We start from the raw sequence: 12,221 nt of genomic DNA, 5'->3' as shown, positions 1-12,221 counted from the left end.
AAATTCAACGACAAAGATATTGTGCACTGGGATTAGCAACATGAACTTCTATAAAATGGAAGGTCATCAGTTGATAACAACTGAGCGGAATGAGAAGGAGCACTGCTTCATCAGAGAAAACCTATGAGCCATTAATGACTTTCTCATGGATGCGGTACAAATGTCATTTTACTACATATCAAGTGAGGTGTTCCCAATAAAGTAGGATGAAGGTTGTTTAGCCAGGCACTGGTGAAATCTCACCTAGAATATCCCAAAGATGCTTCTAATCATCCATGTTCAAGAGAGATTAACTCCTTGTGGAAAAGGTACACAGATAACTATTACGATGAGAGCGGAATAGATGAGGTTGCCTTAATTACTCTTTCAAAAGGGAGGACTGGTATCCATAAATATAAAAGAAAGGGAATTCCAGAAAGGGAGACGAGCTGCTTACATTAAACAATGTATCACCCAGAAAACAAGTGAATATAAACAGGCTATGGATTAGAAGATGGCTAGTCACGAAAATTATAATCAATTTTCCAATGACACAGTGAACAAAACCCAAACTTTCTAAGATTAATCCTCATATGTTTTTGAAAGGATTACAAAATATGGTGTTTACATTAAAAAAGCACTAATTTTGATGGCAAAGGTGATAACTTCCAGTGTTTTGCTCACAGGAAGTTAATCATATCCAAAGGTCTAACACCATTCCATCATCAAAGAATGCAAAGCAAGTGAAATGAGAGACAAAGCCTTGTTTTATTTTTTTCAGTTCATTTCTGTGTATGAAAGTGATTAGGATGGCCAAATCAAGAAAAACTGCAACTTTGAGCATTGATCATTCAAAACAGAATCATTAAAATAGCATTTTGACATAAAGTTGTTTCTAAAAAAATGTTTGAAAGTATTTTTTTTTTTAAATATGCAGTAATTAGTCCCCTAAAAAAATCCAAGGAAAGGCAGATACATTGGCCTGATCTGTCCTTACCACAATACAACCTTCGAACAGATTTGGTAGAAAGAACATGTCCAAGAAGCACTTCAGTGTGCCATCTTCACTTCATTGCAATGATAAACATTTTTCCAGCAACCATGAAGCTTATGCTAACTTACAAAAAAGAAGAAACTCATGTTACATCATAGGGCCATTTCTTTTAATACTATTTCGATGAAAAGTTTTTAATCAAAAGCAACCTATAACCTACTTCTAAAGTCATAAAAAAATCCAGCCTAAAAAATAGTGTTATGCTGCTAATCTAAACAATTCTCTGTCTTCTAAAAAAATAAAATAAAATCACAGAAGACTTATTCAGAAGTTTCTTAATATATAAGAAGCTTTTACAAACCTCAGCTAAAACAAAACACTATTATTTTCACCTTGAGACTCACATTGAGATTCTTAGAAGGTTTATGAGCTATTGCTAACCTAAAGGGAAATAAATTTCCCTGGGGAGTAACCCAGAAAAGCTTTATGGTTCAAGTTAGTAAAATCATTCACATAATTCCCATACCAGGATTTATTGATTCCTCAAAAGTCGTAAGTCTCAGCATAGCAAGAAAGTACAACAGGAAGCTCTTTTGCTCCTGCAACAACCACCCTACCTTTGAAGTAAAAATGAAACCCTGTGCTTTTGCACAGTGAAATTCTACCTACAAACCATGTCCAATTTTTCCAGAATTTATTTGACTTCAATAGAAATTACTTTCTTCACTAACCAGACAGTGTCAGAGAAATTTTCAGACCATGCACACATTCAATTCACAAGTTTTGTTAAAAAGAACTGCATATCTATGCGAAAAGCTGGTGAATCCACAAATAATTAAAACTTCTTTAGACGTTTCTTGACCCAAACCCCAAGAAAATCAGGGTCACAGTATGTAAAGAAGGCTTTAGCACCAGAATTCCATATATCAGGTTCAAAGTCCATTAATAGGACTGGATCACTACAGGTTTCAATTCACAGAAACCAAAGGGTAAGTTGCCTCTTTCTTTCAGTAGGCATCTGGTAAATGCTTGAAAAATAGCCTTCATTAGGACTAAAAGCCATGTCTGATAACATTTAGAAAAAATAATGCAGTACAATTTGAAATATTAAAGCAATGTATGTTTTAAAAGCCATCAGATAGAGAAAATTGGACTCTGATTTTTCTTTCCGTAATGTCAGAAACCCTTTTTTATAAAAAAAATTCTTTCCTATTCAGGTGGGCTCACAGCAATACTTCTATCACTTCCTATGTCTTTTAAGTTTGGATTCTGAGCTGCTAAAGTCCCAAAGAAACTAGCAATTCTTAGTTGAAACCACCATCTGGAATTTTATGGTTAAAAATGATCCTACAGCTGCAAAACTGTAGATAAATGCTACAGCTGACAGAATTTAGGAAAATTTGCCACAAAATTCATTCAATGTAGAGGGGAGAGGAAGGAAGGAGACTCAATGAGGTAAAATGAAACATGAGAATTATCCACGGCAGAAATGGTTCAGTTCCAACACACACACCATGTTCTGCAAAGCACTGCATGCGCCAATAATCCTTCATCACATGAGTAAACTCACTGAAATCAATGGTTTTCCACAGTAATACCATATATTGTTACAAGTTTACTTTATATTTGATGCAAGTGAAGCATATTTTCTCTAACAAACTAAATTTCTCACTGGTATGTGATAAAACTATCATCTCAGAAAGGAGTCTTAAAAACTTGAGAATAATTCAGACCCATAATAGCTGCCAGAGAAATAAGTGCTTTCTCCTACTCAAAGCTCATCACCACGGTATGAAAGGTTTGGAGTATTTTTTCTTTGTTTGTTTGTTTTCTATATGCTTAGTTATAGTCTGTTTCATTAATCCTCCACAAACATAGCTTTAAGATTAAAAAAAAAAAAAATTTAAAACAGGAATAAGTTGTACATTTCAACCATAAAGACAGCAATAAAATCCACCAGATAGAAAATTTTACATTACAAAGTGAATCATTCGTAATTAAACTAACCACAGTAACAGGTGAGAAGAATATTGGCACTTCTACTCCAGACTAAACAAGCAGCATGTGAAGGAGCAAACAATTCAAAGTTCCAGTAGACATTACAGTGAATTAGCACACAGAAAACTAAAACATCATATTTTTGTCTTCAAGAAAAAAAAAAAATTCTCTCTGGTAGGTTAAAAAAACTTTCAGAAATTAAGTTTTTCAATAAACTGACCTTTATACTTAACAAATCTCAGAATGATGTTTCACAACAATATTGTAAGACCAGATCTTTATACTAGTTTTGTGCAGTTCAATCAAAATTTTCAATGTAGATAAAGCACATCATGGTGCTCTTCCTCTTATTCCCATTCCCTTTTATCCTTTTTCAACATTGTTATAAAATTTCAATGCTACGGTCAGAGATAATGCCAGGAAGCATAAGAAACCTTTGAGTTTTTAAGTGATTTCCCCAGCCCATGAGTCTGCTTAAATAGTGTTTATATACATACATGCAAAAAATGTTAAATGGAACTATTAAAAACAAATTGTTATGCCTTAAACTATAAATATTACTTTGACATTTTGTATTATACATTCCATGATCACTTAAATAACCAAGGGACTCAGATCAATTCCATAAAAAATAAGGAATCAAAATAAGTAAGAGAAGGTTATAATTTTAATTAGTGGACATATAAGTATTTCTAAAAATGTATCAGAAGGTGTAGATTTTCATGTTTACTCTATTGAAATAATATCTTAAATGCACCATGTATAAGATAAAAAAAAATTCTCTTGGTTTATTTCATTCTAGTATTTAAAATCACCCCTAGCAAAAGCTTGCACTTCTCAAGGGGAATCCCAGACACACATGGCACGTTCTTTACAAAAATTAGTGTTCATTTTCTCTTATTTCTTCTGGTAGCAACATGAATACACTTTAGAGAGAACCCTACATACAACGATGAACTAAGTTATTACATTATGGGATAGCTAAGCTCCTCTCCATCATCTTTGAAAGGCCATGGAGAACAGAAGAGATGCCCGAGGACTGGAGGAAAGCCAATGCCAGTCTTCAGAAAGTTCAAGGAGGAGGACCCGGGACACTAAAGGCCATTCAGCCTCACCTCCATTCCTAGAAAGGTGATGGAACAGCACATCCTGGATGCCATCTCTAAGCATGTAGAAGAAAAGAAGGTTACTGGGAACGTTCAACATGGATTCAACCAAGGGGAAATCATGCTTGACCAATCTGACAGCCTTCTACGATGGCATGACTGGCTGGGTAGATGAGGGTTTACCCTCAACTTCAGCAAGGCTTTTGACACTGTCTCCCATAATGTCCTCACAGATAAGTTTAGGAAGTGTGGGCTAGATGAGTGGACAGTTAGGTAGATTGAAAACTGACTGAATGGCAGAGCTCAGAGAATTGTGATCAGTGGTGAGAGTCTAGTTGGAACGCTGTAACTAGCAGTGTTCCCCAGGGGTCAGTACTGGGGCCAGTCTTGTTCAGCGTATTCACCAATGACCTGGATGAGGAGATAGAGTGCACCCTCATCAAGCTTGCTGATGACACAAAACTGGGGGGGGGTGGCTGACGCACCAGAAGGCTGTGCCGCCATTCAGCGAGACCTGGACAGGCTGGCGAGTTGGGCAGGGAGGAACATAATGAAGTTCAAATAAGGGTGAGTGTAGGGTCCTGCACTTAGAGAGGAATAGCCCCATGCATCGGTACAGGTTAGGGGTTGACCTGCTGGAAAGCAGCTCTGCAGAAGGGACCTGGGAGTCCTGGTGGATAACAAGTTGACCATGAGCCAGCAATGTGCCCTTGTGGTCAAGAAGGCAAATTAAAGGGGTGCATTAAAAAGAGCGTGGCCATCAGGTCAAGGGAGGCCATCCTTCCCCTCTACTCTGCTCTGGTGAGGCTGCATCTGGGGTACTATGTTCCGTTCTGGGCTCCCCAGTTCAAAAAGGACAGGGAGGGAGTCCAGCGGAGGGCTACTAAGACGATCAAGGGACTGGAGCGTCTCTCTTATGAGGAAAGGCTGAGAGATGTGGGTCTGTCTAGCCTGGATAAGTCTGAGAGGGGATCTCATCAATGCTTATCAATATCTAAAGGGTGGGTTGCAAGAGGATGGAGCCAGACTCTCCTCAGCGTTGCCAGTGACAGGACAAGCGGCAATGGACAAACTGGAACACAGGAAATTCTGTCTCAACATGAGGAAAAACTTCTTTAAGGGCGACAGAACACCAGAACAGGCTGCTCAGAGAGGTTGTGGAGTCTCCTTCTCTGGAGATATTCAAAACCTGCCTGGATGCGCTCCTGTCCAGCCTGCTCTTGGTGAACCTGCTTTGGCAGCAGGTTGGACTAGATGATCTCCAAAGGTCCTTTCCGACCCCTACCATTCTGTGATTCTGAAAATCAGACTGAAAGTATTACAGCAACATTAAAGAACCTTTACGATAACTAAATTATTGTAGTAAGCACTGTTCATTGCATTCTGTTTTGCTCTTTCTTTTTTTACTCTGCTAATTCTTTGGGTTTGAGTCTACGTACTCTGTGGTATAAAACAGTAAGTTTCATCACAACAATAACCACTGCACGGGATTTCTGGTTTCAACCTTACCCCCATGGCCATGTACAAAATAACAGATAGCCAAAGCAATTATACTCCAAACGTGCATGAAATGCTACTGCTTAACAAGAAATCTGATCTACATAATATGAAGGAAAAAGGCTGAGGTTTTATTTATTTTGCAAAATACATATTTTCTTTCCTCAAACAGGAGTATCTTTCACTTTAAAAAAAAAAAAAAATCAGGATTTTTTTTATCAATACATGATAAAAATTATTTGAAAGTGACTTACTGATGTAGTATTCTTGTACAATGCTTGTGTATCCATATATGGCAGAATATCCGAAAATTATAATCATAACCACATCTCTGCTGTCCAGCTCTACTATGTGTGCCGAATGACCTTCCACAGCATATTGTTGGCCATGTACAAGGACTGCAGGAGTTCTGGTACTCCACGTTTGACTGCGTATGTTGAAAATCCACAGCTCATCAGTAACATTGCCATTATTTGTTTCGATTTTGCCTCCATACATGTAGATGTCTTCCTGTAAGAATTGGAAAGGAGAGAAGAGAAAGCAAATAATGGATTACAGAAAGATAACATCTGAACTGCATACTTCTGTGCTGTGTAATATTTCATAACCGAACAATCTGATTTAAATCTTCACATTTAATCTTACATTAACCAGCTCAACATCAGACACTAATCCCAGACAATGATATTTAAACTAAACCAACAATGATGATAAGGAGACTATTTCTCTGAAAAATAAACCCAGCCATGAAAATTACACCAAAATGAATCTCAACCGGATTACTTCAAGCAGAAAAACTTTAATTACATGGCTCTTCTAATTCAGACTGCAGCATTCTATTAAAAAAGAACCTGAACAGAAAGGATATTATATTGTTTTCTTAGGGAACAGTTCACAGAACTAAAATGTGATTTTCCACACACTCGGTCTATAGGGATTTCATTCAGCACGTGCACAAGAGAGCAAAGTAACTGAAGTCCTGAGAAAATTCACAGTCATTAGAGCCCAAAGAAAAGGGAGAATGTGTGTATAGCATCCTCTCGGGCACATTTGCTAAAATCAAATCCCATAGGGGAGTACTTTGAGTTCTTTTAAAGGGATGCAAAACAGACTTTCCAGTCTTCGTGAACCACACACCTCAAACAGCAATGCCATCTGTTTTGGAAAGCAATGAATGATTTACTTAAATATTGACTGAAAGTAAATCCTACTAAATCTCAAACTTCACGTAGAGTTGCAAACCAAGGCATACAAAGTCACAGAACAAATTCCAGCTTGTTGGCTTCACGGACTGCCTCAAGGACAGTTTATCCTGGGTAGGAAAAAAACTGCCTCTGGTCCAAGAATAATACTTAGTCTTTGCTAGGACATGCTAGAAACACATACACTCTGCATCCCATCTGCACGGTATTTGTACAGTAGGGAGTTGTCTTCTGCACACTGTAATGTAATATCCTAGAGTTTACCCTAAATTCAGTCTTACCTGGTTGAAAAACAAAAGGATGCTGCAGGCTTAGCACATGTGGCAAAGTTTTGCTTGGCACAGAACACTGACCCTCAGAAAAAGAGAATAGAATATAAAGAACTACCAAATATAAGAAGTTTGGATCAACCATGCAGAAATTTCAGACTTATTGTACAAGGACCTGATGGGATCTAAACAGAAATGTAAACTGCAAGCTATTATCATCATACACATCAACAAAGATGAACTCAAATTGGCACGTATGTAAACTATAATGATCAGTAGAACAACAGTCTATTTAGTCCAGCAAAACAAAGGCTTGAGAGGGTTATAATGCTGTCTATATACCTGCAGGTGATGGAAAACAACCAGTCCAGGACCACAGGAAAAACTTCCTCATTATTCAGAGAGATTAGTCAGTAAATGACTGATCTGTCTTTAACCGTACACCTAAAATTTCTGCAAGATTTTCAACTATTTTTTCAGTTGATGCAGGTAAACATTTCTTGATTTGGAATTTAAATAACTGCTATGCAATGATACTTTGTGTTAACGATTAGTTTGGACTGGGGGTATTTGAACACAACATGTTCACACCCTTCTGTAGGAATCTGCAGTAGAATTAGGTTATATACATTTGAACCCATTCTTTTCCTATGAGATATAACAACATTTCAAAGAGCTTGGTGAAGACCCACAAAAGCTGTACGGATACTGCACGCTGATCCAAAGGAATGGCTTGAGAAAATATTCTTCTTAAAAGAATCCTATATGGCTCATTCATCACACTGACATATAAGATCTCAAAAAGCAAATCAGCATCACTAACTTAGTGGACTAAGTATTTATTTATTTATTTTTAAATGCAGTTAATGGACTACAGCAGAAAGAGAGAGCTAATTAGGGAGTTGCAGGTGCTGTATAACAGTATTTGAAAAAAAGATTTCTGACACTGAAGAAAGACAGTACACAAAAAAGGTGACCTAAAGAGTTGCATGAACTTTGAAACAATTACTCTGACAGCTGACAGTAAGAAAGTCCTCCTCACAGTTCTGCTTAAATGATTCAAAGTTCAGATAAAGGAACACTTCTGTGAGGAGCAATCTGTGTAAGTGACACAGCAGATCCTGTACACAAGACTATTCACAGAGAAAAAGACAAGGAGGTCATGACAACTGCTTTATCAACCACAAAAACTGATTTAACTAAGCTTCACTCAGGGCTATTTCTGAGATTAAGAAGCTCCTAGTGCTGCTGAAAAACACTTCAGAAGTTAGTGATGATCAGCTGAACATGGAGAAAGAAAGGCTCACAGACCAAAGTCAGTGGATGAAATACAGAATGAAAAAGTGTTACATGTATATTTACGCAGGACAAAACCAACGTCCTAGGAACATAACAGTGGACATAACATCCCCATAACATCCTCATTAGGAAGCTGAGGAAGTATGGGCTAGACGAGGTGACAGTGAGGTGGATCGAGAGCTGGCTGAGTGACAGAACTCAGAGGGTTGTGATCAGCGGCACAGAGTCCAGTTGGAGGCCTGTAACGAGTGGTGTCCCTCAGGAGTCAATACTTGGACCAATTTTGTTCAATATATTCATTAATGACCTAGATGAGGGGACAGAGTGTATCCTCAGCAAGTTTGCTGATGATACCAAGCTGGGAGGGGTGGCCGACACTCCAGAGGGCCGTGCTGCCATCCAGCGTGACCTGGACAGGCTGGAGAGCTGGGCAGAGAAGAACCTAATGAGGTTCAACAAAAGCAAGTGTAGGGTCCTGCACCTGGGAAGGAAGAATGCCAAACACCAGTATATGTTAGGGGCGGACATGCTGGGAAGCAGCTCTGAGGAGAAGGACCTGGGGGTCCTGGTAGACAGCAAATTATCCATGAGCCAGCAGTGTGCCCTTGTCACCAAGAAGGCCAATGGCATCCTGGGCTGCATAGGGAAGACTGTGGCCAGTAGGTCGAAGGAGGTCATTCTCCCCCTCTACTCTGCACTGGTGAGGCCACAACTGGAGTACTGTGTCCAGTTTTGGGCTCCCCAGTTCAAGAGGGACAGGGAACTACTGGAGCGAGTCCAGCGAAGGGCAACCAAGATGATTATGGGACTGGAGCACCTCCCTTATGAGGAAAGGCTGAAAGAGCTGGGACTCTTTAGCCTGGAGAAGAGAAGGCTGAGGGGGGACCTGATTAATGTTTACAAGTATCTAAAGGGTGGGTTTAAGGAGGACGGAGCCAGGCTCTTTTCAGTGGTTCCCAGTGACAGGACAAGGGGCAATGGGCACAAGCTAGAACATAGGAAGTTCTGTTCAAATACACGGAAAAACTTCTTTACAGTGAGGGTGACAGAGCACTGGAACAGGCTGCCCAGGGAGGTTGTGGAGTCCCCTTCTCTGGAGATTTTCAAGACCCGCCTGGATGCAGCCCTGAGGGATGTGCTTTAGGCAATCCTGCTCTAGCAGGGGAGTTGGACTAGATGATCTCTAGAGGTCCCTTCCAACTCTGAAGATTCCGTGATTCCGTGACATTTATCTGGAAGGCTGAATCAGGAAGAGACAGTATTAAAGAGTCAAGTGCAAATGGACCTGAGCAGTCTAAAAACTGTGACAGAAAAGAAGGAATCCCCTTATAAACTTATACTACCTTTATAACTTATAAATTAAGTATAAATTAAGGTATATGCTAAAGGTGAGGCTTTCCGACAGACATAATACACTATATAGTTTCAAGAGTGCTAGTACAGAAAAACTGCTCACCTTTAAATGAATAAAGCATACCAGATATTTTTTTTATAAGAAGATAGCATGCCACAACAGGAATGAGATGAAAACCACCACCAACAACAAAGTATAGAACTGAGAGTCCTTGTGAAATTAGTGAGGAAAGTGTCAAGAATCTGGCCCAGATGGAAGATGTTAAAAATTATAACTCCTCAGCCTGGAAGAGGGACAAGACCAAGAGGCAGATTGTCCAAGGAACAGATAACAAAACAACAGGCAGATAAGCACCAAGAAGACAGAAGGCCTCCAACACCCTCATATTTTGCAGTTGTGATACCACGTGTCAAAAGCAGCACTTCTAATCACAGTGGCAGACAGCGAAGGAGAGCATTAACCTTGGTGATTTTAGATATATTACTTCACATTAATAAAATTATCTAAGAAGTTACAAAAACCTTTAAAGGCCTTGTGTTTTTTCGATGAAAATTTCATATAAATATTACCATATGCAAATCGAAGTATGCAGAACTACAATGTATACTGAACTTGCAATTCAGAGTTCCTCCTCACTAGGGAATTCCAGCAAAAATGAGAAATTTCTTGCTGTAAAGCGAGCAGCTTGCAGCTCACTCATTCATGACATTCCCACCTACAGATCACATCAGCTGTTTTTTTGGCAACTGTTCAGGTGCAACCCAACCAAACAGCAAGCGTACCTCCTGTTAGTTTCAATGGAACCGTAACTTTCCAATAGATGTTTCCATTTTCTCAAATCAGCTTTTTCCCCTGAGAAAATTATTTCAATAGAAATTTCTGATGAACCATAATGATAAAGAAAGATGACATAAGGTATATGAGCTGCAAAAATTGCTTGTGCATATCGGGCAGAGAGGATGACAGCAGAAGGCAGGAATCATAAGACCCAAGTCAGGATTTGAACAAAAGAGTTAAATCACATTTATCAAGAGAAAAAGAAAATATTTGTTTGATCTAATATTTCTCTTACAGAGTAATGATTGACACAGACATTTCAACTAGCTGAAATGGAAACAAGAGAGTAACTCAAATACAGGAGAAAAACTAAACTGTCACAATTTGGAACGCCTGCTGGAGGAATTAAGATAATTTAAGGCAGTAAAATTCCTCAAAATTTCTTCACCTTATTGATATCATCATCATCTTTGAAGAAAGCGTTTTTTAAATAATCAAATAATTCAAAATTAAATGCCTGATGGGAGAGGGTAAAAAAGAAACAGCCAGACTCTTCTCAGTGTTATCCAATGAACAGACCAGAGGTGATGGGCATAAATTGGATTACAGGACTTTAGACCTAAAAAAACCCATTTATTTTTACAGTGAGCACGGTCAAAGACTGGAACAGGTTGCTCAGAGATGTTGTGGAATGGAATACCCTTGGAGACATTCAAAACTCAACCAGACGATGCCTGGAGCAACCTGCTGTAGTTGACCCTGCCTTGAGCAGAGAGGTTGGTCAAGATGATCTCCAGGGGTCCTCTCCAACCTCAACTATTCTTTACGAGTCCATGATAACAAATGTTTAATATAGGCACTCCTCTGGAGAGCCTCTTCCTTATTTAATTTTCTAGTACAAAAAATTCCAAAAATAATCCACTGGATGATGATGAACAATATTCAAATCGTAAAAGTAAAAATACTTTTTCTCTTTAAGAGAAAAACAACAACAACAACAAAAAAAACCCCACACCAGACTTCGAAAAGTCACTTTGTGTGACTAAAGAGACCGCACAGGAAAAACTTAAAGAGTTCTGGTAAACACATGGCAATATGCCTAGCAGTCTGAACTTTATAATTTGAGGGGAAAATTCTTTTAGAAGCCTGAAAGAGAATAAAATCTTTCAATGTGCATTTATACTTAGACTTACAGTAACAAAGAAAGTCAGGATCTACATGAAAGCATGAATTTCTGTAAATTAATAAAGGCTCCAAATCCAAAAGTAAATCCTCCTTTAAGTGAGTAATCATAAACTAATATGGTGATTTCTGCATTCAAAGATTCATAAAAACTGAAAAGGTAATGCAGAACATTTCCACAAAATAGATAAATGAAGACTTATCTTTAATAGAGGTAAAAAGATAAAAAGTTGCAGAACGGTCTGGTGATCCAGTATGCTTTACTTCAGCTGTCTCATTTTCCTGCCTTCCGAGTACACACTTGGTAATTCCTGAAAAATCATGCCCCAACAGTATCACCTAGCTTTTGCACAGTAGTTTTAACAAGACTTCAAATCAGAGCATTGTACAGTGAGACAAAACTGAAACAGAGCAAGGAAGGTACTCAACAAGAGTAACACCAGAAGAGCAGGTAAGAGCACCCACTTGTTTGATAAGTCCCAGTCAACAGACTATACAGCAGACCAGAGTAACTCTTCTACATACTTCACATTGAATCCTGAACAACGAGACGGCCCAGGTCAT

General features: G+C 38.6%; 1 protein-coding gene across 8 annotated transcripts in view; it reads right to left on the bottom strand.

The window, feature by feature from the left end:
* ATRNL1 (attractin like 1) overlaps positions 1 to 12,221 on the bottom strand; it is a 527,347-nt gene that overhangs the window by 442,808 nt on the left and 72,318 nt on the right. For all 8 annotated transcript variants that reach the window (XR_012587528.1, XR_012587529.1, XM_074591197.1 and 5 more), the window contains exon 8: positions 5,829 to 6,084. Coding sequence is in view for 6 of the 8 variants with exons in the window: in XM_074591197.1 (XP_074447298.1) it covers positions 5,829 to 6,084 (256 nt within the window). In the remaining 2 variants the exon portion in view is untranslated. The remainder of the gene's footprint in view (positions 1 to 5,828; positions 6,085 to 12,221) is intronic.

Source organism: Larus michahellis, chromosome 6 (genome assembly GCF_964199755.1).
Source record: "Larus michahellis chromosome 6, bLarMic1.1, whole genome shotgun sequence".
NCBI classification, from domain to species: Eukaryota; Metazoa; Chordata; class Aves; order Charadriiformes; family Laridae; genus Larus; species Larus michahellis.
Note: the sequence above shows the minus strand (reverse complement) of the source record. Positions and strands in the feature narration are given on the sequence as shown.